This window comes from Bos grunniens, chromosome 13 (assembly GCF_055505025.1).
Source record: "Bos grunniens cultivar Pamir isolate PY7600 chromosome 13, Bosgru_T2T1.0, whole genome shotgun sequence".
Classification (NCBI taxonomy): Eukaryota; Metazoa; Chordata; class Mammalia; order Artiodactyla; family Bovidae; genus Bos; species Bos grunniens.
The window spans coordinates 50,654,579-50,679,255 of record NC_141177.1 but is presented as its reverse complement, the minus strand read 5'-3'; the positions used below and the strand labels follow the sequence as shown (position 1 = coordinate 50,679,255).

The 24,677-nt window shown below is 40.7% G+C and overlaps 1 protein-coding gene across 15 annotated transcripts in view; it reads left to right on the top strand.

Moving 5' to 3' along the window:
• CACNB2 (calcium voltage-gated channel auxiliary subunit beta 2) overlaps positions 1-24,677 on the top strand; it is a 464,597-nt gene that overhangs the window by 331,466 nt on the left and 108,454 nt on the right. For 13 of the 15 annotated variants that reach the window (XR_015139558.1, XM_086334123.1, XM_086334114.1 and 10 more), the window contains one exon: positions 4,595-4,714. Coding sequence is in view for 11 of the 15 variants with exons in the window: in XM_086334114.1 (XP_086190240.1) it covers positions 4,595-4,714 (120 nt within the window). In the remaining 4 variants the exon portion in view is untranslated. Of the gene's footprint in view, positions 1-3,255; positions 3,755-4,594; positions 4,715-24,677 lie in introns of those variants that run through there. The other 2 variants (XM_086334122.1, XM_086334118.1) reach the window with 1 other exon arrangement.

The window sequence follows — 24,677 nt, the reverse complement described above, 5'->3', positions numbered from 1 at the left end:
CAAAAAGTACTGCTGCCACAGAAGGTCGGGGGAAGCAGTGGAAGTCCGCTGTGCCACGGACTTAGCATTGTCCTATACACGAGTCCTGTACATTTGAAATCTTGAGTGTCTGAGATGGGACGCACTTCGGTCTACAATCGAGGTGACCTCGGGATACTATAAGGAATTTGATTTTGCCCAGGAGCATTGCTCTAGGCTTCATATGAAGATTTCCTACAGGAATAGATGACCCACTTGGGATCCAGGAAGCCATTCCTCAATAGACTAACGACTCTTACCCTTTTGGTTTTAAAAGCGGAAGTACAAGAGCATTCAAGAAAGATGTGAAAATAGACATGGAAATAGACATATGATTGAAACAGTAGAGTGCAGCATGAAAAAAGCCAACTTTATAAATCCAGGAAAATGTGTTAAAGGAAAAAGGCAATGCTTTGTGTGCAAATATTTGACATAAATTGGAAAACAACAGAAATTGAAGAATAAATAGAAGCATCAATTAATCCAATTAACTAACATTTCCTGTAAGTAAAGAATGCACATTTGGAGTAAAGGTCCTGAGGAGATAAGTAAGTGATCCCAGATGAGCTATTGTTAGATATTAGGAGCAGGTTGCATTTTGGAACTGTATGATGAGGAGTGAGAATATTAAGATAAAGAAAAGGAAATCTGAGATGTACCTGCCAGGGCAAATATTACAAAAGTTCAACTAATCGTACTGAAGGAACCCAAGAGATCAGGGGTACAGCTTGTGATGAACCTCATTTGGATTTACGAAAATGACCGCCAGCTCTTCCTGACAGAAGGCAGAATGACCCAGAAAGTCCTTATGGTCCCAAAGGCAAAAGCTTAATTAGATACACCATTTCTAACTGCATAAATCAACACTTCCTAAAGGAAGGAGATTAATTGTAAGGCACACGTTGGGAGGGTGACTTTTGAAAATGCAAGAACTCTGGAGGCTAAACTACGCTACCATTTAATAGTGAGGCTTTTTGGGTGGGCAAATTTCAGGCAGAGATTATTTGTGTCTCTCTTCATTCTACGATGGATACATGTAACTTCTATAATTAAAAATATTTTGAAAGTGTAGGCAATGGCACCCCACTCCAGTATTCTTGCCTGGAAAATCGCATGGACGGGGGAGCCTGGCAGGCTGCAGTCCATGGGGTCACTAAGAGTCTGACACAACTGAGCGACTTCCCTTTCACTTTTCACTTTCATGCATTGGAGAAGGAAATGGCAACCCACTCCAGTGTTCTTGCCTGGAGAATCCCAGGGATGGGGGAGCCTGGTGGGCTGCTGTCTCTGGGGTCACACAGAGTCGGACATGACTGAAGTGACTTAGCAGCAGCAGCATACTTCACTGATCCAAAGAATGAAAGCCATGAGGACATCAGTTCAAGTCACAGCTCACATTGTAAAGTGGTCAGAGGTTAATATATTGTGGCAGATATTCAAAAGATCATTGCCAAAACTCAATGCAGAGGGTATTTTACGCTGCTTACTTATTTCAACCTGGTAACAGGTCTCAAAATGACTATGTAATTAAAAGCGTCATCTGATTATAAGCAAAGGATTTTTAAATCTTTGTTCATAGTGGAAGAAGATCACACACAATTGTGTGTGTGTGTGTGTGTGTGTGTGTGTGTGTTACGCTCTTCCTCTCATTATGGGCTTCTTAATAGGAGAAATTTTGTATCCTCCCTGAGGTGTGACCTGACCGTGTGGGGGGCCTAATGTCCTTTATGGGATATAATTGTGCTTCCTGGTAATTTTCTACTATGCTAGTCCTGCTGTGGGCATTCCCGATGGCTCCATGTTTAAAAAAAAAAAAAAGACCCTGCAATCCAGGAGACACAGCTTCGATCTCTGGGTCAGGAAGATCCCTTGGAGAAGGAAATGGCAACCAACTCCAGTATTCTGGCGTGGGAAATCCCATGGACAGAGGAGCCCGGTAGGCTACAGTCCATATAGTCACAAAAGAGTCAGACACGACTGAGGGACTAAACAATTCCTGCTATAGGAACCCCTCTGAGAAAATTAGGATTACCCTAGCATGTGTGTTGGTGTAGAAAAACTCCTATCACCCCTGTGAATTTTACAAGAACCAAAAAATTGCAATGCATTTTCTGTGTCCCATGCATTTTATATTCACTTGATAAAAATATAAGTAATCTATTAATTTATGTTATGATACCACAGTGAGGGTGCATTTGATCTACAGTGTTTATTCTAGAGCCTCTCCTGTATTTTCTATTTAAGTCATGAAGATTGGTCTTAACCTAGAAATGAAAGGAATAGGGATGGGGAGAAGTGAGAGGGTGGTGGGGTGGAAGGAGGGAGGGGAAAAGTAAGGAAGACTTTCTTAAGAATGCTTTATTTCATTTGCACGAGACTTTACAAAATAATTGCCCCCCCAAACAAAACATAGTTTAGAATGCAGTGATAGAATTTTATGTTTACTTTAGGAAACCTGGAAGTGTGTATTTCTTCATAAACTTTCAAAAAAGTAATCCCATTAATACTGGAAATGAATATGTATGATTCTTTCCCAAGCCTCAGTCACTTTATTTATAAGAAGAGTTTGGACTAAATGGTTCTATAAATATTAACTCCAGGTAATAAATCAACCAAGCTTTTACATTTGTCCCTAATTGCTGTGATAGCAATTTCACATGGTTATTTATCCCAGTGACTTTATTTGGAAGGGTAGTTGCTCAGTTGGAGAAGCGGTTCAAAGCCACTTTGAGCTCCGTTAAATTCATTGCTTAGCGCTGTGGTTACTTTCAAGTCCTATTTCAGTGAGCAAATCTCTCTCTTGCATTTTGTTTAGGAAATGGAGCTATCAAGAGCGGCTTTATATTGAATGGATGAGCATGATTTGATTTCGATTGCCCAACAATATCATATATCATATGTATTATCTATGAATTGTCCTATGGCATAGGATATACTTTCCGCAGCAGATTAATGGAAGGATATTGTTAAGAGGAAAAGAAAAAGGGAGAGAGTACAGGTTTCATCTTTGAGACGTTTCGTCTGAAATAGAAGCATGTCAAACATCCCAGGTGCCTGTTACTATAGAATCAAAAAGCCCTTTCCAGCTGTTTACACTTCAGATGCAAAATGGCAATTTGACAGACTAACCGGGTGATGTGAGCGTCTGCGTAAAAAGGCTACAGACGGAGCATGCCCAGTGCGGTGAGCGCGTCCTCCGCCCTCCCCCTCCAGATCTCTGAAGATAAGCCTTGAACTTTGCACTTGCAAATGTCACTGCATACGTTTTGCACTAGGTTGGTTTTTTTTTTTTTCCCCCTTAAGGTTCTCTCACAACTAATGTCTTTGAACAATCCAAGAACAGGGAAGATGAGAGGGTCATAAGATGCGTGAAGTTTAGGACGAGTTGATGCCTGTCTTTGGATGCGCTTGAAGTGTTATCTTTAAAGCAATCGAAAGCATCCAAGTGTTTGTTTCCCCTCCCCACTGGGATGGGAAAATAAGAATCTCTTTGGATTGGAGTCCTCCGGGGTAGGAAGTGAAAGCCCCGGAGGCAGAAAGGGACGGAGAAGCGGGGGTTTGCCCAGAGCATGGATGGGAACCGAGCAGGGTTTCTGCGGGGCTCAGCGCGCACTGAGGATCGGTGCCCGCGGCTGCAGCTGCGGACGGGAAAGGCGCTGTCTGGCTGATGAAGGCCACCTGGATCAGGCTTCTGAAACGCGCCAAGGGAGGAAGGCTGAAGAATTCGGATATCTGTGTAAGCTTCAGGGCTTTCGTAGAGGGGAGACGTTATTTTGTCGTTGTTTCTGTCGCTGGTACAAGTGAGGGCTCTCTGGGGCTCCTGTGATTAGTAATATGATGCTGATTGCGAAAGAGGGAGCGGAAGAGAGTCCTCTAATCCTCTAGCTCCCTTTCCTCTGCGGTGGTTTATCTCCCTAGGAGCTCCCCCCGGGCAGGTGTTTTCCCGTAGAAGCCTTTGATGAAATATCCACTTAAAGGGATTGAAAAAGATATGTTGCTTAAAGATTGAGGGAAGCTGGCAGCTGTTGCCTTACAATTTTGTCAGAGGAGGCATTGGGTGAATACAGAGGTACCAAAGGATGCTTAAGATCAAAGAGAGGGTCATCTATGGTAGTGGCGTGTCAGAGAGTTCAAGTTGATAACTCCCTTGACTTTATGTTTGTTGTTGTTGTTGTTTTTTTAGCCTATCTTCTTCCTAATTGTAAATTCTCACTGTAGCTGTGGACTGTTCTTGAAGCTCTCCTTGAAAACGGTGTGTGTGTCCTTCACTGCACTGCACCACAGTCGGTTTAATGATGAGAGAACTTGTTCTGGCTTCCACAAAGGCTCCTAATTGGACCATAAGACTTAGGAAGGAAGGGTATCAATAACTTGAACGGCATAACTCTCCTAGTAAGTGGTCTGCAAACCAAAGCTGGATGTGTGTAGCTGGTTTGCCACCAAAATGGATTATTTTTATTCCTCTTTTCAGGAATGGACAGCAGAATCTAGGAAGCTAACTGCCGTGTCAGTGAGACTTTTCTGTGGCCAGCATCATAGACGGAATCTCTTTTAAAATGTCCATTTTCCTCTCCAGGGTTCGGCAGACTCCTACACCAGCCGTCCATCCGATTCAGATGTTTCTTTGGAGGAAGATCGGGAGGCAGTGCGCAGAGAAGCAGAGCGACAGGCCCAGGCCCAGTTGGAAAAAGCAAAGGTAAAACCCTTCCTTCTCTGCCAAGCTCTTTGTCCATTGTGCTGAGTCCATGATGGGCCACCTGCGGAAATTCCTTCTGAAATGTACATCTGGTCTGTTACCGTGCTTCCTTGATTGGCTGTAAAGAGGTACAGGATGTGGAATGTATTGTCTTCCCTTGGTAGAAGAAGGCAGTGTAATACATGAGTGGTCTTGCCTTTTATGTTGTTTTATAATCCAAGCAACTTGTTTCCATGGGTGGATGGTTTATTTAGATGCAGAAAAATGATCCCTGAATATACAAAGAGGAAAAACTGCTTCTAATAGAAAAAGGATTTACTTTGTTTTGTTTTGTTTTTCAGGAAACCATTTCTCTGCTTAGAAAAACAAACTTTCTTCAAGCTGATGTTTATTCTCTTAGACTTGAACAATCTTTCCCCTCATTTTTACTCCTTAGGTGTTTTATAATGGTATTTTTCTTATATTTAAAAAAAAATGGATTGCATTATGCTTTTCAGAAAGAAAGCAAGAAAGGATTTTATTAATTAAAGATGTCCCTCCCTTTGGAGCTCTTTCTTCTCTATCCTGTAATAATTAAGTGGAAGGGGGACTGGAAACCAAATATGAAACATAGAAGTACAGAATTTAGCTGAGACTGTTTCATTTCACACATTGCCATGATTTGGATTCTTTCTCCCCTGCAGTGGTTCAAATAGCAGCTATTTCTAAAGCATAGACTGCTGTTGTTCAAGTTCAAAGGGCCTTGGTGTGTGTGATACTTGGTAATTTTTAAATGAACCTATTTTAATGAGGTCATTGGTTTTCTTTTGAAAAAAATCACTGCTTTGAAAAAAGAGTAAGTGTTGATCTTGCTAAAAAAAAAAAAAAAAATCCAGGGTAACATTAGAATACTTCTGCTGGCTGCTTCGTCTCCAAGATGAGTAAAATCTCTGTGTGTTGCTATGGGAATCATGGCTTGGAGATGCTGGTTTGAATACATGGACTGCCCTTATGTAATATTCATGACCTCTAGCCCAGCTGCCATAGTAGTTTGCAGAGGAGCTGCCAGGAGACCTTGACTTAAAAAAAAAAACAAAAGTACTTCTGGACATCAAAACAGTGTTCTCACCTCAGCGGGCAGGGAAGTCATCTCCAGGTGTGACAGTCTTGACTGCAAAAGGACTCATAAAGGGCAGAAGCAGAAAACTGATAAAGCAAGGTGTGGCCCCGTTGCCACAAACAAATCTGCTCTGCTGAAGTTAACCATTTAAAACATTATGATGTGACAATATGGGTGAGAGTGGTGGACATATGCTAAGTGAAATCAGCTGATCACAGAAGGACAGACGCTTTATGATTCCACTGATAGGAGATATTAAAGTAGTCAAGGAGGAAGGCTCAGAAGGGAGGGGATATGTGTGTGTGTGTGTGTGTGTGTGTATATATATAGTTCTGTCTGATTCCCGTTGTTGTACAGAAGAAACCAACACATTGTAAAGCAACTATTCTCCAATTTAAAAAAAATTTTTAATAAAAGAATAATAAAGTAGTCAAACTCCTAGAAGCAGAGGGCAGAATGATGGTTTCCAGGGACTGGAGGAGGAGGAAATGGGGAGATTCCGCAGATAGAAAGTTTCAGTTATATAAGATGAATAAGTCCTAGAGATCTCTTGTACACCAATGTGTCTAGAATATAGTACAGGCAACAGTTCTGCTCTTCACTTAAAAATTATTAAAAGGGTAGGTTTCTTGGTAAATGTTCTACTGCAATAGAAAAATTACCAAGTTGAAATTAATGAATGTACAACCAATGAAGTTAATTGCCCCAAATTTGTCTTGTAGCTAATATATGATGCAATTTAGAATCTTAATTCTGCATTCTATATTTTGCACCAGGGTGCCAAAGGAAAAAAAAATAAATAAAGTCAAGGAAAAAAAACTAAATAACAGTTTGTATTCCAGAAATAAGAGTGTTCTATTTGCACTTGTTTATTCGTGTGATTTTTCACATGCTAAAATTAAACAGTTTCTCCTGCTCATATCCCATCATCATACAATCCAGTGTCTTGTAGGTTTGCTTTTCATCAACCACAAAGTCTTTAGTTATTTGTTGGTGCATTTTTGTCTCTCACTGCTGTTTAAGTCCTGAGTTCAGTGACACAGCTGCATAGAACTTTTTTTTTTTTGTCTTAATTGGAAAATAATTGCTTTACAATGTTGTGTTTGTTTCTGCCATAAAACAACTCGAATCAGCCATAAGTATATTCCCACCCTCTTGAGCCTCCCACCCACTGCCCCCATCCCACCTCTTTAGGTCATCACAGAGACGGGTTGGGCTCCCTGTGTTATATGGCAGAACTTTTTAGTATCTTTCAATCCAGTATGGATCATAATGTTTTCTTTCATCAAGCCAGATTTGTGTTACTTGTCATACAGACTAAAACATTTATAGTTACAAGAGAAGTAGAAGATGAAAGAAAATGAAAAGAATTTAAAACAAAAGCAAAATAATTGAAGGGCTATATCCTATGTTTAATGAAAACAACTTACATTCATTTTTATTCTTTAAAATTAGGCCAATTATCTTAAACCTCTGGATTCAAATATATGAGTTACACTAAAGTGAATGAGAATTTGAATATGTTCTAAAAGAAGAAACAAAGAGTAGGATTTAAGTGTACTTCTGGTTAAAATCATGGTTTGGTAGGTCTGATTTCTTAAATCTGATCTTTTTGAAGAAGGTATACAAAAAAAAGGATCACACATGGGTCATTCATTGGGCTGTTTTTAATCTATTTTCCTCTTCCAATATATCATCATGACTTTGCGGGATCTATTTCAAAATGAAACCTTAAAGTTCAAAAATACATGAAATCATTGTTTACTTTTAAGATAGTTTTAAGCACTTTTTCCAAGCATTTTGAAAGACGCAAATGTTTTTTACATTTATTTTGTGCCTATTATAACATCCTTCAAGTAGAAAGCCTTTGTATCTTGGTGCTTTTAACTCACCTACCCTGCAGATCACTTGCCATAAGTGTGTGCAGTATCAAAAACACTGATCTTTCAACCAGAAACAATCATGGAATCATAATAAAGACAAATGAACTAAAAACAAAAATCCTGTGCAAGTGCCTGAAATAAACCTCAGTGGTGTTTTCAGACCCTGGCACTCTGTAAATATGAAATATATTATCCATTAATTGCCTTAAGAATACGCCTATGAAATAAGGTGATTGACAAGGAATGAAACTAGAGAAAATAGCTTTTGAAATTAACTGACCTACATAGGATTATATAACCTGGCCCTCTGTGCTTTGCATAAACCCCAGTACTTTTCACTACTTCTTTGTTACAGCTTCTCTTAAACTAGTAAACTCTACAGTGAACAGATTCAGTATTTATTTTGAGGCAAATAATTCACATGACCTTGTTCTTTAACTTAATGTTTTCTGATCCCACATGCACATTTCGATCTTGTTCAGGTTCTCTGTACTTTGAAGAGCCTGCCCTATTAAATCTGGTGCTCTTTGATATTGCCTTAAAGGCAAATAATATAGGAGCTTAATTTATTCCCACATTGATCTTCTTAGTAGAACAGCTTTACTGAGATATAATTCACTCATTTAAAGTGTAACGTTTTGGAGACTTCACTGGTGGTCCAGTGATTGACTTCACCTTTCAGAGCAGAGGGTACAGGTTCGATCCCTGGCAAAAAGCTAAGACCCCACATGCCTTGTGGCCAAAAAACCAAAATATAAAACAGAAGCAATATTGTAGCCAAGTCAGTAGAGACTTTAAAAATGGTCCACACCAAAAAAAAAATCTTTAAAATAGTAAATAAAAAATAAAATGTACAATTCCATGGATTTTAGAATATTTAGTGTTGCAACCATTACTGTAGTCAACTTTAGAACATTTTCATTGTCCCCCTAAGAAATCTCATGTTGTAAATTAGCAGTCACGTGCTATTCTTCCCACCCACCTCAGCCCTAGGCAACCACTATTCAGTTTCCTGTCTCTATAGATTTGTTGGTTCTGGTTACTGTATATAAATGAAATCATGCAATAGGAGATCTGTTGTGATTGGCTACTTTCATTTAAGTAACATTTTCAGCATTTATTCCTGTTTTCACATGTATCAGCACTCCATTCCTTTTCCTTGACAAGTAATACTCCATTGTATGCATTTATCACATTTTATTTACTCGTTTATCAGTTGGTGGACATTTGGGTTGTTTCCATCTTTAAGCAAGAACTGGAAAAGGTCAGTTTTCATTCCAATCCCAAAGAAAGGCAATGCCAAAAAATGCTCAAACTATCACACAATTGTACTCATCTCACACACTAGTAGAGTAATGCTCAAAATTCTCCAAGCCAGGCTTCAGCAATATGTGAACCGTGAACTTCCAGATGTTCAAGCTGGTTTTAGAAAAGACAGAAGAACCAGAGATCAAATTGCCAACATCTGCTGAATCATTGAAAAAGCAAGAGAGTTCCAGAAAAACATCTATTTCTGCTTTATTGACTATGCCAAAGCTTTTGACTGTGTGGATCACAATAAACTGTGGAAAATTGTGAAAGAGATGGGAATACCAGACCACCTGACCTGCCTCTTGAGAAATCTGTATTCAGGTCAGGAAGCAACAGTTAGAACTGAACATGGAACAACAGACTGGTTCCAAATAGGAAAAGGAGTATGTCAAGGCTGTATATTATTACCCGCTTATTTAACTTATATGCAGAGTACATCATGAGAAACGCTGGGCTGGATGAAGCACAAGCTGAAATCAAGATTGCTGGGAAAAATATCAATAACTTCAGATACGCAGATGACACCATCCTTATGGCAGAAAATGAAGAGGAACTAAAGAGATTCTTGATGAAAGTGAAAGAGGAGAGTGAAAAAGTTGGCTTAAGCTCAACATTCAGAAAACAAAGATCATGGCATCCAGTCCTATCACTTCATGGGAAATAGATGGGGAAACAGTGGAAACAGTGGCTGACTTTATTTTGGGGGGCTCCAAAATCACTGCAGATGGTGACTGCAGCCATGAGATTAGTTATGACCAACAGCATATTAAAAAGCAGCGACATTACTTTGTCAACAAAGGTCCGTCTAGTCAAGGCTATGGTTTTTCCAGTAGTCATGTATGGATGTGAGAGTTGGACTATAAAAAAAGCTGAGCGCCAAAGAATTGATGCTTTTGAACTGTGGTGTTGGAAAAGACTCTTGAGAGTCGCTTGGACTGCAAGGAGATCCAACCAGCCCATCCTAAAGGAGATCAGTCCTGAGTGTTCATTGGAAGGACTAATGTTCAAGCTGAAGCTCCAATACTTTGGCCACCTGATGTGAAGAACTGACTCATTGGAAAAGACCCTGATGCTGGGAAAGATTGAAGGTGGGAAGAGAAGGGGACGACATAGGATGAGATGGTTGGATAGCATCACTGACTCAATGGACATGAGTTTAATTAAACTGGGAGTTGGTGATGGACAGGGAGGCCTGGCATTCTGCAGTCCATGGGGTCGCAAAGAGTCGGACATGACTGAGTGAACTGAACTGAATAACGCCATTATGAACATTCATGTAAAAATTTTGCATGGACATTGCTGGGTTCTAAAATCATCTTTTTTTTATTGAAAGTTTTTTTTTTTTTTCCTTTTCCTTTTCACTTCCCTCAAAATGATCTTTCCTCTGTGCAGAATTCTGAGTTGAGAAATCTGAATGTGGACGGCACTGAGGCAGAAATGAAATAGGTTTGGTGTGGCATGCTTAGATAAATGAATTAATGTGAAATTTTAAGTCAATTGTTCTCTTACCAGTAAATATCTATTGTATTGAAGTGTATTAGTTACAGTTGATGGGTAGAGGAGGCATTGAAAGGCCAGAACCATAAGGAAAAAACAGATAAGCAAAATATCTCTGCAGAAGGCTTCTAATATTTGTTCAGGGAGAAAAGTTGTGGCCTTAAACCACGCTAGTCAGAAGCAGAGTAGAAGTATTTTGGTCTCCAGACAGACTGCCCCCAGCTGGCAGGAACAGAAAATTCTTCTTGGGGCTGGTGATGGCTTTAAACTATACCTTCCAATATGGATAGATGCAGTTTAGGTTGTAAAGTAGAAACTGGGGAGTGGACAAGAAGGAAAACTTGATAAGCAATGTGAAGAGTGGCCAACATTAGGAAAGAAAACATGGAACCTTCTAGAGGAAGGATTAGTTTTCTGAGATCTTGCCAACTTGAAGATGTCTTTGTTGTAGTCTCCTATTTAATTACTGCTTTGGCTGGGTATAATATTCATATATGAAAAGCATTTTCCCCCAGAATTTTCAAGACATTGTTTTGTTTTCCTCTGGCATCCAGCACGGCTGTTGTGATTGCCAGTGCCATTCTGTCTCTGAGTGTGATTTCTACATGATTTTCTCTTATACTTTGAGAGCTGTTTGAAATTTGGCCTTGATGTGAAGCTTGTTATTTCTGGTGAGCAGCATTTCATATGAATATTCATTGTGAAGGGCCAGTCTCTTCACTTCTGAAAAGTGTGTTATTTGTTTGTTTATTTGTTTTTGATCATTTCTTTCTCTGCTTTCCTTTTTCTGGTTCTCTCATTTGTCAGATGTCTGGTTTGGGTTTTCTTCCCTACTCATTTTTTTTCTTACTATCCTTTTTGTCTTTTTGTTCTGAGTTTTTCTCCACCTTTAACATACTTACTGAATTTTTTGTTTTTCAAAATTTCTAATTCCCAACAGCTTTCCTGTCATTTCCCCTTTTATAGCTTCTTGTCCTCCTTATTCCATGGCTATAATATTTTCTCTTATATCTCTTAAGATTTCTTTTAGGTTTTATGTAATGTGTTTTTTTAAACTTTTAATTGGATTTTATTTATGTATCTGGAGATTTTCTTCAAAAGTTTGATTTTGGATTTCCATTCATAGTTAAGGGTTTCCCAGGTGGCACATCGGTAAAGAATCCTGCCTGCCAATGCAGGAGATACAAGAGACGCAGGTGTGATCCCTGGGTTGAGAAGATCCTTGGAGGAGGAAATGGTAATCTGCTCCAGTATTCTCGCCTGGAAAATTCCATGGGCAGAGGAGCCTGCAGTCCATGGGGTCATAGGCTGCAGTCCATGGGGTCGTAAAGAGTCAAACATGACTGAGCAACTGAGTACGCAAAGCACATTCATAGTTAAGAGCAAGATATAAAGCTGAGTGGAAGCTTTCAGACTGATGGTAAAGCTTCTTGACTGCTAGTTTTTTATAGGGTAGTGGTGGGAGGGAGTTTCTCTTCATCTGGTCAGTGTGCCCAGAGGAGTCCCTGGTCTCTTTACTTTAATTCTCCCTCTTTCTACTTTGCTAGTTGCCACTGCCTCTTGTTTTCTATATTCTAAGGTTTTGTCTACTTCCATCTCATTTGCTGTCCTAAAGCTATGGGTTTAGACTTTTTTCACACACAGGAAAAAAAAATAGTTTCAGGAGGAAGCATTTGTTCAATTCACCAGGTTTTTAATCTTAGTATTTATCAATAAGCATACTATAACAGAATAAAAATGTTTTTCATATTACCTTAGTTTGTAAATGCCTTAGACAGTGGGAGAATCCTATCCAGTTGGAAATATCTCCTACCTGGCCTTTTCAGAAGAATGAATCAACAGGAATGTATTCATTCACCTTCAACCCGAAGATGAATTTTTATTTTAAAAAACATTAGACATGTTTCTAAAAATGTATCTTAGTGAGAAAAGCATGTGGGAGGTAGGAGAGATGTGTGTATGCCTAATCACATAGTTTCTAAAACCTATAAGATATTGGACACAGAAGTGTGTTCAATAGGGGCAAACCCACTATTGGACAGAATTCAAAGAACATGTGGCAGGTATTAGAGTAGATGGCTCCACATAGGGGGAAAAAACGCATTTAATTGGTACAAAATAAAATCCAGCAGAGAGGTCTCATCATCAAAAACATAAAGTATGGGAGACATTCTTTGGAAAATATTTTAGACTAGATTATTTTCCCACTGCTCACTTTAGTACTGTCTCTTAATTTTTGCGTTGAAAAACCGTCAGCCCTCTTTTACTCATAGCAATTACCTTCCAAATTATGCTAGAAAATTGGCAAAATATGTCTAATTTCCAACATTGTGAGTTAGTTTGTTGTTCACATATAAATTAGGTTAGGCTGTAAGAAAGAAAAAGTGTGTGAAAGCCCCATGGACCTGATAGGCTTCTGTGTAGCTCCTAAATATGAGTAGGTAGGTACAATCATGTACGTTGGTGCTGTAATTCCACTCATCTCAAATGTTAGTTGACAATAACAGTAATAACGCAGTAATAATGACACTTACTGAGTGATTACTGTTCATTGTAAACGATTTGAAAGCTAGAAAAGGAAAAAGGAAAGCTCTTCATCCTAGAGCATTTTTAAATCCTCTAGAGCAGTTATCTAGATACAAGTAAATGCCTGATGCTGGGTAAGGTTGAAGGCAGGAGGAGAAGGGGACAACAGAGGATGAGGTGATTGGATGGCACCACTGACTCAATGGACATGAGTATGAGCAGGCTTCAGGAATTGGTGATGGACAGGGAAGCCTGGCATGCTGCAGTCCATGGGGTCGCGAAGAGTCGGACACGACTGAGTGACTGAACAGAGCAGTTATGATCATGTAACACAGACAGTATCAATTTCTTTACTGTCTTTTACATCAGGACAAACTACTCTCCATTCAGTGGCTTAGGTCACAATGATCTTCTGTGCATTACTGGCCGGCTGGCAGGTGAGCTGGTGACCGGCTGATCTGGGATGGCCTCTTGCCTGTGTCTGTAGGTTGGCAGCTGTCAGGTTGGGCTGCTCCTCCTCCTCTGGGTGATCTCCCATCGCCAGCAGGCTGGCTGGCTCCTCCTCCCAGTGTTCTCAGGGTTACAAGCACAGAAAGAGAGAACAGCTCCCAAAGGGCAATATTTGAGTCTCTTCTTGTTTCCTGTGTGCTAATACCCTCTGGCTCAAACTCTCAGCCTGTAGTGGGTGTGGGAGAGAATGCCCAGGGCCATGGATTCTGGTGGGTAATTGTTAAAGCCAATTTCAGCAAACTGTCTGCCGCACTCTTCTTTTTTTCTCCCTTCCCTCTGGAAGAACAAATGTCTCCCTACCTTTTGACAACCCTGACTTCCTCCCATCCGCATCTCTCCCTTCCTGTTAGTGCCAACCTGAATTATACCAGCATTAGCTCTCACTTCCTCTTCTGTCATTTCTTCCCCACTTCCTTGAAACCAATTTCTGTCTCTCTTTATTGATGCTCTCTAGCGATGTTCACTGACCTCTTATTAACTGGTCCCTGGACTTCTTTGTAAGCCTTGCCTTTTTTTTTTTTTTTTCATCTCTACTAAGTCTATTTGAAATGATAGGTCCTGGTTACAACACAAGCCTATTTCTATTACCTCTCTTCCTTTTCAGTCTCTTTCACTGTTTCCCTCCACTGAAGTCTGGAAGTTTGTTCCACCAAATGCAACAACCTTGACCTTCTGACTTTTTAAAAATTCATTTTTTATTTGAAGTGTAATTGACTTACAATATTAAGTTCCGCTGTACAGTAAAGTGACTCGGTTATACATAGACGTATATTATATAGCTATATATATACACACATTCTTTTTCATATTCTTTTCCATTATGGTTTAGCACAGTATATTGAATATAGTTCACTATGCTATACAGTAGAACTTTATTGTTTATCCAGTCTATATGTAATAGTTTGCATATGCTAACTCCAAACTCTCACTCCTACCCTCTCCCACCCCGACCTTGGCAACCACCAGTTTATTCCCTATGGCCCTGATTTTGTTTCTGTTTCATAAATAGGTTCATTTGTGTTGTAGTTTAGATTCCACATATAAGTGATATCGTATAGTATTTGTCATTCTCTTTCTAACTTACTTCACTTAGTATGATTATCTCTAGTTTCATCTTTGTTGCTGCAAATGGCATTACTTCATTTTTTTAATAGCTGAGTAGAATTCCATTGACCTACTGGCTTTTATCTTTGGAGGCATGACTTTGGTTTTCAAACCAGTGAATTCCTGAGGAGCCACAGCAGAGGCAGAGGGCTACCTAGCAGCGTGTGCTCTGGTGCATTCCTCCTGGATTCAGCTGAAGCAGCTCTGTTATTAATTGTTTTTTTGACATATTGGGACTTCTGTGTAATTTCTTCTTTCAATATAGAATTTCACCTCTGTAACAAGCTTTACATCACTTCTGTCTTTCCTTTTACCATCTCATCCTTCACACTGGTTCATCATCACTTTCATTCTTTAATTCTGTACCTCTGCCCCTGACCTCTCTCCCTAGTGTTAGTATCTCACATCTCCCTTTTTTGGGATCTCTATCAATTCAGCTATTTAAAATTAAGCTACCCAATTTTTTCTTTCAAACCTTTTCTTTTCTGCATTTTAAAAAATTTCTGTCGGTGTTCATGTCATCCTCCCAAACCCACAGACTTAGTTCAGGCGTCACCAGGGTTTTTTTCTGTAAAGGGTCAGATAGGAGATATTTTAGTTGCTGTGGGTCATGTGGTCTCTCACAATTACTCAACTCAAGGAAACCTGGGTTTGGATTCCATCTCTGCATAGACTGCTTGACCTTTTGATAAGTTATATGTGATGCTCTTGGTTTCAGTGATAACTGCATGAGCTGGTGCCTGTCCCGTGCAGAGTTCCCAGGCAGGGGACTGGGATGGGCACAGGCAGCTCCTCCTCCTGCCTTCAATGTCAGTGTCTAATGGGGTATCTGTATTAGAAGTGATGCAACTCCTCATTTCATTCCCCTTTCAGTTGTGCAAGGTCACCATATGCCATTGTATATGGATGTTACCAAACTCAGATTTGGCTGCTTATCACTCAAGAATCCACTAAGAGACAAGTGTTGGGTTAAAGGAAAGATAGCTTTACTGAGGAAGCTGGCAATCCTGAGAAGAAAGTGGACTCACATCTTAAAAAACCAACTCTTCCTTGCTGATCAGGAGGCAGGGGCTTTTAAAGGAGAGTTTCAGGGCTGCGCATAAGCAGAGGAAGGGAGCTACATGCAGAACCACAGAGTCAGCTCTGACAGTCATCTTGAAATTGGTCATATAGTGGTCTGATCAGTGTCATCTTGATTGTTCTAAGTAAAGTTAATCTTCAGTTCCAGAGTGGTTCTGTTCCCATTTCCTTGAGGTCAGTTCTCAGAATTATGCAAGACGGAGTATTTCATATCAGGGCTGTAGACTGGTCATCATGTAGTTAACTTCTTCCGCCTGGTGGGCGTTTCATTCTCTGCCAAACAGCTCAAAGGACATGGCTCAGAATATTATCCATAGCTCCTGACAATAAAGGTCCTTGTCTTTGTTTAATGATGAAACTATTTATTATTTTGTCTTTTTGACCATTTCCCTTTGTATCTACATTTTCTCATGTCTCTCATTAGTCTCAAGTTTTTCTACAGACAAGAGGCAGGCGGAGGACATGGGGTGGAGAATCTGTCCTGGAAAGCCCTGTAGGGCCCTGCTCTGTTACTCGGTCGCTACCATATTGGAGTTGTTCCTGGCTTGGTAGTGGGTCCTGGGTAACACATCTGTACTGGCTGCTGTCCCGTGTAACATTTGCACTATCACATGATCTTCACAGCTCATTGATGAGGTCCAATTGTGCCCCTGTCCATCCCCAGGACTGAGGTGGTGTCCTGTCCCCAGCACTAGACTGTAAGCCTCTTGAAAGTAAAGGCAGAGGCTCTATGTTTCTTAAAGGGGCTTCCCTCGTGGCTCAGATGGTAAAGAATCTGCCTGCAATGTGGGAGACCAGACTTCAGTCCCTGGGTCAGGAAGATCCTCTGGAGAAGGGAATGGCTACCCACTCCAGTGTTCTTGCCTGGAGAATTCCATGGGCAGAGAAGCCTGGCAGGTTTCAGTCCATGGGTCACAAAGAATTGGACACAACTGAGTGGCTTGGGCTTCCCTGATGCCTCAGTGGTAAAGAATCCATCTGCCAGTGCAGGATATGCAGGTTTGATCCCTGGGTCAGGAAGATCCCCTGGGAAAAGAAATAGCAACCCTCTCCAGTATTCTTGCCGGGAAAATCCCATGGGCAGAGGAGCCTGACGGGCTACAGTCTTTGGGGTCACAAAAGGTCAGACATGACTGAGCAACTAAACACGTGTTCATGCTGTGTAAGGACACTGTAAGGACAAGCTTCTTCATCTCATGGTTGCAGACTCCTGCCTCTGTTATCAAGAGCAAGTTAACAAACGATGCTCTCTTGTTCTTCTCATGGGCTCTTTCCTGAGTAACACTTGAGTATTTTAGGAATAAAATTACACGCCGTTCCTTCTTTCTTTATGGTTATATTTATCTTGGCAGTCTACCCAGGAGTGAGTTTTAAGTTTCTTATGGATAAGAGTTACATGTTTAAAAGAGAACCTGATACTCGAATTCAACACTCTCTTCCAGTGGATTTATGGTTTTTATTAATGGAAGTTCTAGGAATCTGAGGTTTGCCCACATTCAAACTGCATTCTGGTGTAAGAACCCTTATAAAGACTGTTAACATAATACAGACTTCTGGCAGTTTCAAAACCATAAATGGATTGGGAAAGGATTATTATAAACTTTGCTGCTCAAGTGTTCTTTTTTGTCAAGAGCTGTAACTGAACATCTTTGTGATATCTTTATAAACATAGCTATAAATACATGATTCTTCTCTTTTTCTCTCTATCATATATGAACGGGGAATAACACAAAGACCTTTAAGCACTTAAAATAGACAACATCTCTCTGCTCTTGAGCTTTTGCCCTACCAAGAGCCAAGTGAAAGATGTTGCAAACTGTGAAAGAGCAGAATTTGTTCAATTAGGAAACATTTGATGGGTGGTTTTGTGCTTTTGAGCTAGGAGCTAGAAGAAGGGATATCAGAGATCTGTTCGATGTGGTTTCTCCCTCAAGAAACTCATGGGCTGATTAATGACGATGCCAAACATGCATGTCACTGTGAGAGCTTCCCAGGTGGCTCCGTGGTAAAGATCGCACCTGCCAAGCAGGAGACACAGGTTCAATCCTGGGTCAGGAAGATCCCCTGGAAAAGGAAATGGCAACCCACTTCAGTATTCTGGCCTGGAAAATCCCGTGGACAGAGCAGCCTGGTGGGCTATAGTCCCTGGGGTTGCAAAGAGTCATAGCTGAGCAAATAACAGCAGCAACAGTGAGCCAGACCCTGCAGGGATGGGGAGCAGGTGGATGGAAATAAGGCTGGGGTGGAGAAGGGCTGGAGACCAGAAATAGGGCTTACTGGGGCCCCCACGGTACAGTGCATGTCTCTTCAGGGATAGACCTTTGCTAGCCAGTGATGTGTTTTTTCTAAGGTTATCAAGATTGACTGTCGAAGATCTCGACAAAGGCCGTTATTTGGCTTAATTTTGCTTAAATACCATCTAATTCCAATTTACCTTGAACGATCAATGCACTGAAGTGTTTTTCTTTTTAATTCTGTTTACCATTTTGAAGTGTATGTACTGCTCAGCCATGTTGGCCATATTCACGTCATGTAGTATCTCTAGAACTGTCACGTCTTACACCCCTGAAACTCTCTACCTGTTGACCAACACCTCTTTCTACCTCCCTACCGCCCCTGGCAACCAAACTACCTTTCTTTTTTTTTTCTAATCTAATTTGGCTGCTCCAGGTCTTAGTTGTGGCTTGCAGGGTCTTCAGTGTTCATTGCAGCACATAGGATCTTTAGTTCCCTGACCAGGTATCCAACCCGGCACTGGGAGCTTAGAGTCTTGGCCACTAGATCACCAGAGAAGTCCTGGAAACCATCATTCTACTTTCTCTTTCCTTGACTGTGACTACCTGAGGTATCTCGTGTACATGAAATCATACAGTATTGCTCCTTTTAAAAATATATATATGTTATTTATTTGGCTTCGTTGTATCTCAGTAGCCCTGTGGCCTGTGGGATCTTAGTTCCCTGACCAGGGATCAAACCCACATCCCCGGCATTGGGAGGTAGATTCTTAACCACTGGACCACCAGAGAAGACCCATGATATTTATCCTTTTCTGACTAGTTTCTTTTACTCAGCATCATGTCCTCAAGGCTTATCCATGTTGTACCATGTGACACAATTTCCTTCTTTTTTAAGACCAAATAATACTCCATTATGTAAACAGACCACATTTTCTTCATCCATTTACATGCTGAGGGATCTGTTGTAGGCTGCTTTCTCCTCTTGTCTACTGTGAATAATGCTGTAAAGAATTTTTTGTGTGTCTTGGACTTTTTTTTTTAATGATGCTCTTAAGCTTTTCCATCAGCCAACAGTAGCTTATGTTTATATGTTGTGTTAGTGCTGAAATCTCCAATATCCCAAAGAATTACTTTGCTTGGTCTTTGCAACTACTCAGTGAGCAGGGCAGAGTTCCCCGTTTTAAGAATGAGGAAACTGAGGCAGTGTCTCTTCAAGGCACTGAAGAGTCTCGCCCAAGCTCACCGAGCTGTCAGTGGTGGGATTAGCACAAGGACCCAAGGTTCTCTCCCTATTATACATGGTTTTTATTTATTTATTTTGGGCTGTGCTGGGTCTTCGTTGCCGTGCGGGCATTTCTCCACTTGGGGCAAACGAGAGCTACTCTAGTTGCAGTGCATGGGTTTCGTATTGCAGTGGATTCTCTTTGTTGAGGAGCAAGGGCTTTAGGGCGCAGACTTCAGTAGTTGCGGCTCATGGGCTCAGTAGATGCAGCTCCCGGGCTCTAGGGCACAGGCTCAGTCACTGTGGCTCACGGGCATAGTTGCTCCACTGCATGTGGGATCTTCCCAGAGCAGGGGTCAAACCCATGTCTCCAGCACTAGCTGGGGGATGCCACCAGGGAAGCCCCCAGGCTTCTCTTTTGTAAGAGTCTGTCCTATGTTCTTTCACCTAATCGGTGAGCCCTTCTTAGAAAGATATAAACCAAGAATGCACTAACATTACCTCTTTGTTTCATGCTCTGGAGGAGTTAAAGGGATAAACTTGTTTTCTTAAATAACGAAAGCAAGAAAAAAAGCATGGCAACTGTTAAAACAAGTTTAAAAGTAAAAACACCACCTCTGCTATTTTTTTTTTCTTTTGCTATTGTATCTAGGTAAGTACAATTAGAGTTTACAAGCAAAATATCTTTTTCCCCCCGCATTTTAAGTTTAATTTATGGTATTTATCAGAGAAGACAATGGCACCCCACTCTAGTACTCTTGCCTGGAAAATCCCTTGGACACAGGAGCCCGGTGGGCTGCAGTCCATGGGGTCCCTAAGAGTCGGACAAGACTCAGTGACTTCACTTTCACTTTTCACTTTCATGCATTGGAGAAGGAAATGGCAACCCACTCCAGTGTTCTTGCCTGGAGAATCCCAGAGACGGGGGAGCCTGGTGGGCTGCAGTCTATGGGGTCGCACAGAGTCGGACACGACTAAAGCGACGTAGCAGCAGCAGCAGCATGATATTTATGCCCCTGATTTGGAAGGGGTGCTTTTTTACCTTTTTAATATCCTTTAAACAAAAATTTTGAGCTAAAATGTCTTGAATCTAACCAAAGAGTAGCATTCAGGATATGTTGTATACTATATTTTTGGTTAAATGGAGATCCAAATGGAATGCACCTAAAAAATTTTGACTAGGGTCTTCCTTTAGAGAAATGGAAAACTAAGGGCTTCCCAGGTGGTGCTAGTGGTAAAGAACCTGCCTGCCAATGCAGGAGGCATAAGAGACACAGGTTCAATCCCTGGGTCCGCAAGATCCCCTGGAGGAGGGCATGACAACGAACTCCAGTATACTTGCCTGGAGAATCCCATGGACAGAGGAGCCTGGCAGGCTACAGACCTTAGGGTCACACAAAGTCAGACACGACTGAAGTGACTGAGCACACACAATCAAATATCTAGGAAACAGGTTGGGTGGAGAATGCTAAAGAAACATTTTAAGTGGGGCAAGGGAGAGAAGATTGAAATTACAATGAAACTGTATGAAAAGAGATTTCATAAGTGTTGTTTCCTGCTAAGATAAAAAAAAAATGGTGAACGAATGGTCTAAAAATTATAGCATCCAAAAATGTGACGTTAGATGTTATAATTGACTCAAGAGAGATGAGAACGTGTTGTAAAGAAAAACTAGGAAACTGCCTTAGTGATGGTTTTGAGGAAACTTTAGTGGCTTGAGAAAATGTTAGTTTATTTTAACTAAATCCTGTCTTGAAAAAGATGGAAGATACCAGTAGCTGTGAAAGTTATTTTTGTTCTAGTGATTCCCTACTAATAGTTCTTTATACTGATATTTGCAGGATTAACACTTGTTGCTTAAAAAAAAAGTTCTTGAAGACTGAGACTAGTACTCTGCTTACCCTGCCCTCCCAAAATGGGACCAGGAAGTGTGTTTGGCAGGAGGGAAGCAAAAATGTCAGTAGTCAGTCATCAGTCAAGTGGTCCAGTCTTTCTGCTTTCCAGATCCATTCCCTGGATTTTAAACACTTTAACTCTTCCTTTTATCTTCTTAGAGGAACCGTGGTCATCTTTGAATCAAGTACTTGTTAGATCCACTGCAACCTTATGTTTGAGTCAACCTATGTTCCTTGCATATGAAAGTCAAGGGACAAGTTGATTTACAAGGCAACTTGATGTCACACACATCCATACAGAATTATAGCAGATCATTGGCATACACTACTAGCTTAAGTCTGTGAGTTTAAGTAGTCTGACTTGTGTGATAGTCCTCTAATGGATATATACAATGAAGTAGAAAAAAATCCTTTAAATAGAAATCTCCAGATGCAAAGTGAATGCATTATTCATTTGACACACTAGTATTCCGTTACCTTCCTTGTAATACGGGTGATGCTAGAGGATATAAAGTGGTTAAGCCTTGATCCCTGATTATCAGGAGTTCATTTAAGAGGACATTTAACTAGTAACCCCACGGGAACATACAGTATAATCTTGTTCACCTCCTCACTCGAAAATCAAAGAGACAAGTTGATCCCCTGGAGCCCAGCTTCCACAGCTTCTCAGAACCGTATGCTAAGGTTTATGAACTGCCTGGAGCTTTTTCTGTGTGGGGGAGGGGAGGCGGGGATGGGGAGGGTATAGCTGCTTTACAACATTGTATTAGTTTCTAATGTACAACCAAGTGAATTGGTCCTAAGTATACATATATCCCTTCTCCTGAGCCTCCCCCTCACCCCCCGTTCCCACACCTCTAGGTCATCACAGAGCACCAAGCTGAGCTGTGTTCACCCAAAAGATTTTTTTCTTTAATTTTTTAAATAAAATAAAATGATTGATATTAATAAAGGTCAGTCACTCTTTGAGAAAAACTATCCATTGGAGTTAGAAAAACAGGGTACCTTATAATCTTAGGTCTTGAAGTAATTTCTTATATTTCCCTGAAATATATATGGTATTTCCTTAGCTGAAAAAAAAAAATGTTTATTATAACATCATCAATATGGAAACTTTTTCAGGATTTTTATTGTTTTCTTAATATTTTAATTTATTGGAGTATAGTCAGTCTCTTTACAACATTGTGTTTCTCATGTACAGCAAAGTGATTCAGTTATATGTGTACATGTATTCTTTCTTCTTTAGATTATTTTCTCATATAGGTTTTCACAGAATATTGAGTAGGGTTCCTTGTGTTGTACAGAAGATCAAGGATTTTTAAAAAACAGTTTCTTCCTCTTTTCTGGATTGTGAATGCCTTTGAATATATGATGAAATCTTTGAGGCTTTTCCAGAGAAACAGTCAGCTTACATACCATCAGCAATAGCGGCTCATGTTTATTCCGTGTCTCAGTGTTGAAATCCTCAGGGTGTTACTTTGCTTGGCCCTTGCAACTACACCATGAGAAAGGGATGACAGAGGCTTAGCCCATTTATGAATGAGGACATTGATAGTGGCCCTCAGACCCCTGAGACAAATCCATGTACCCTATGAGTTTACAAAGTACAAGAAGACCCTTTGTTAAGAATCCTAGTCTTCCTCCAGTTAGAATGGCTGATGCCTTAAAAACCATGAGTGGATGGTGGGCGGTGAGGGGCACTGTGCTCAGTCATGTCCAACTCTTTTGCTAGCCCATGGGTGGTAGCCCGCCAGGCTGCCCTGTCCATGGGATTTCCACAGGCAGGAATACTGGAGTGAGTTGCCATTTCCTCCTCCAGGGGATCTTCCCCACCCAGGGATCAGACTGGTGTCTCTTGCGAGTCTTGTTCATTGGCAGGCAGATTCTTTACCAATTCGCCACCTGGACAATCCTAAAAACTATGGGCATAGTAGTAGTGTTAGTCACTCAGTTGTATCTGACTCTTTGCAACCCCATGGACTGTTGCCCACGGGACTCCTCTGTCCATGGGATTTCCCAGGCAAGAATACTGGCGTGGGTTGCCATGCCCTACTCCAGGGTGTCTTCCCAACCCAAGGATTGAACCGTGGTCTCCTGCATTGCAGACAGAGTCTCTATGGTCTGAGTTACCAGGGAAGTCCCCCAAACCGTGGGATATGGTCCTAATTCTGGGAAGTGTTTTCCTTTGCTCCCAGATACTTGAGGCAATGACCACATACATTCTTCTCGGAATTCTCATTTCAGCTATAGTGTTTAGTCTAGTGTGGAAGCAGAGGTTGGGCAGATATACAATACTCTAAATACTTTACATGCTGTATAGCTGTAAAGGATGTTCTGGTTTAAACAGTTGTCAATGATGAGTGATTTCAATGCTGTTTTGTTTTCATATTTTCCAGTAACCTGTAGGAAGGGGCACACAACTGAAAGGTCCTTTCAAGTTTCACAGGAAGATAGTGAATCTTCCTGGGTTGGTTTACTGATCTGTGAATTTCTGACTTGCTTTATCTGTGTTAGCTTCCAGAAAATATCTTCGTATTTGTTCCTGTTTATTCTTGCTTAGGGTGGTGGCTCAGCAATAAAGAATCTGACTGAAGTGCAGGAGACAGGGGTTCAATCCATGGGTCAGGAAGATCTTGAGAAGGAAATGGCAACCCCCTCTAGTATTCCTGCCTGGGAAATCCCATGGACAGGAGCCTGGTGGGCTAGTCTATGGGGTTGCAAAGGTCAGATACAACTTAGCAACCAAAACCACCACCAACCCATTCTTTGCTTAGATTATCTGTTGGGATGGGATAACCAGGACACTGACAAGCTAGGTGGAAGGGATCCTACCTGCAGGTTACAGAATATTAGGCTCTGGCTCTCCGTTGCCTAATTGTTCTTTTTTTCTTTGATTAGACAGAAATCTCCTTTCATCTTTCTGGCTTCTTGGAAAAACAAATGACATATTAAATGTTCCCAGGAGGAGATATTTTCCTGTCAAAGATTTAGGATTCCATTGAGAGGTTCACTTTCCTTCAGCAGACATGTGCTCTGGTCTGGCGTGGTCTGCTGATCACGTGATCATGCCGCCAGCCCTCCCTGTGTCCTCATCCATTACTTCTCTATCCTGAGTGCCTAAAGAATTCTTCTAACTTTATTTCTAACATTTAAAAACTTTTGTCTTGGCATGTTTAATTGCTGTAGTTTTTCTGAAATTAACTGTTGTATATAACATGAGATAGGGACTTTATTTCATTTAAGGCATCTGTTCGTTCCAGAGCTGTTTTTTGAATAGTGTGATCTCTCTCTCTGCTGGTCTGAAATGCCTGCTCAGTCACAAATCAGTTTTCAATATATGAGTAGGTCTGTTTCTGGAATATTTTTCCTGTGTTAGTGCTATACTACTTAATTACTGTACTGTTAAATATTGGACAAGTCAACCCAATGTATTCTTCAGGACAGAGTTGGATATTCTTGGACTTTTCTATATAAATTTTAGATAACATGTGTATGAAATTCAATTGAAAAACAAAGAAAAAAATACAAACCTAACTGAGATTTAGAATTTCATTTAAGTGTATGGTTTAATTTAGGGTAAAATGCCTTTATTGCAATAT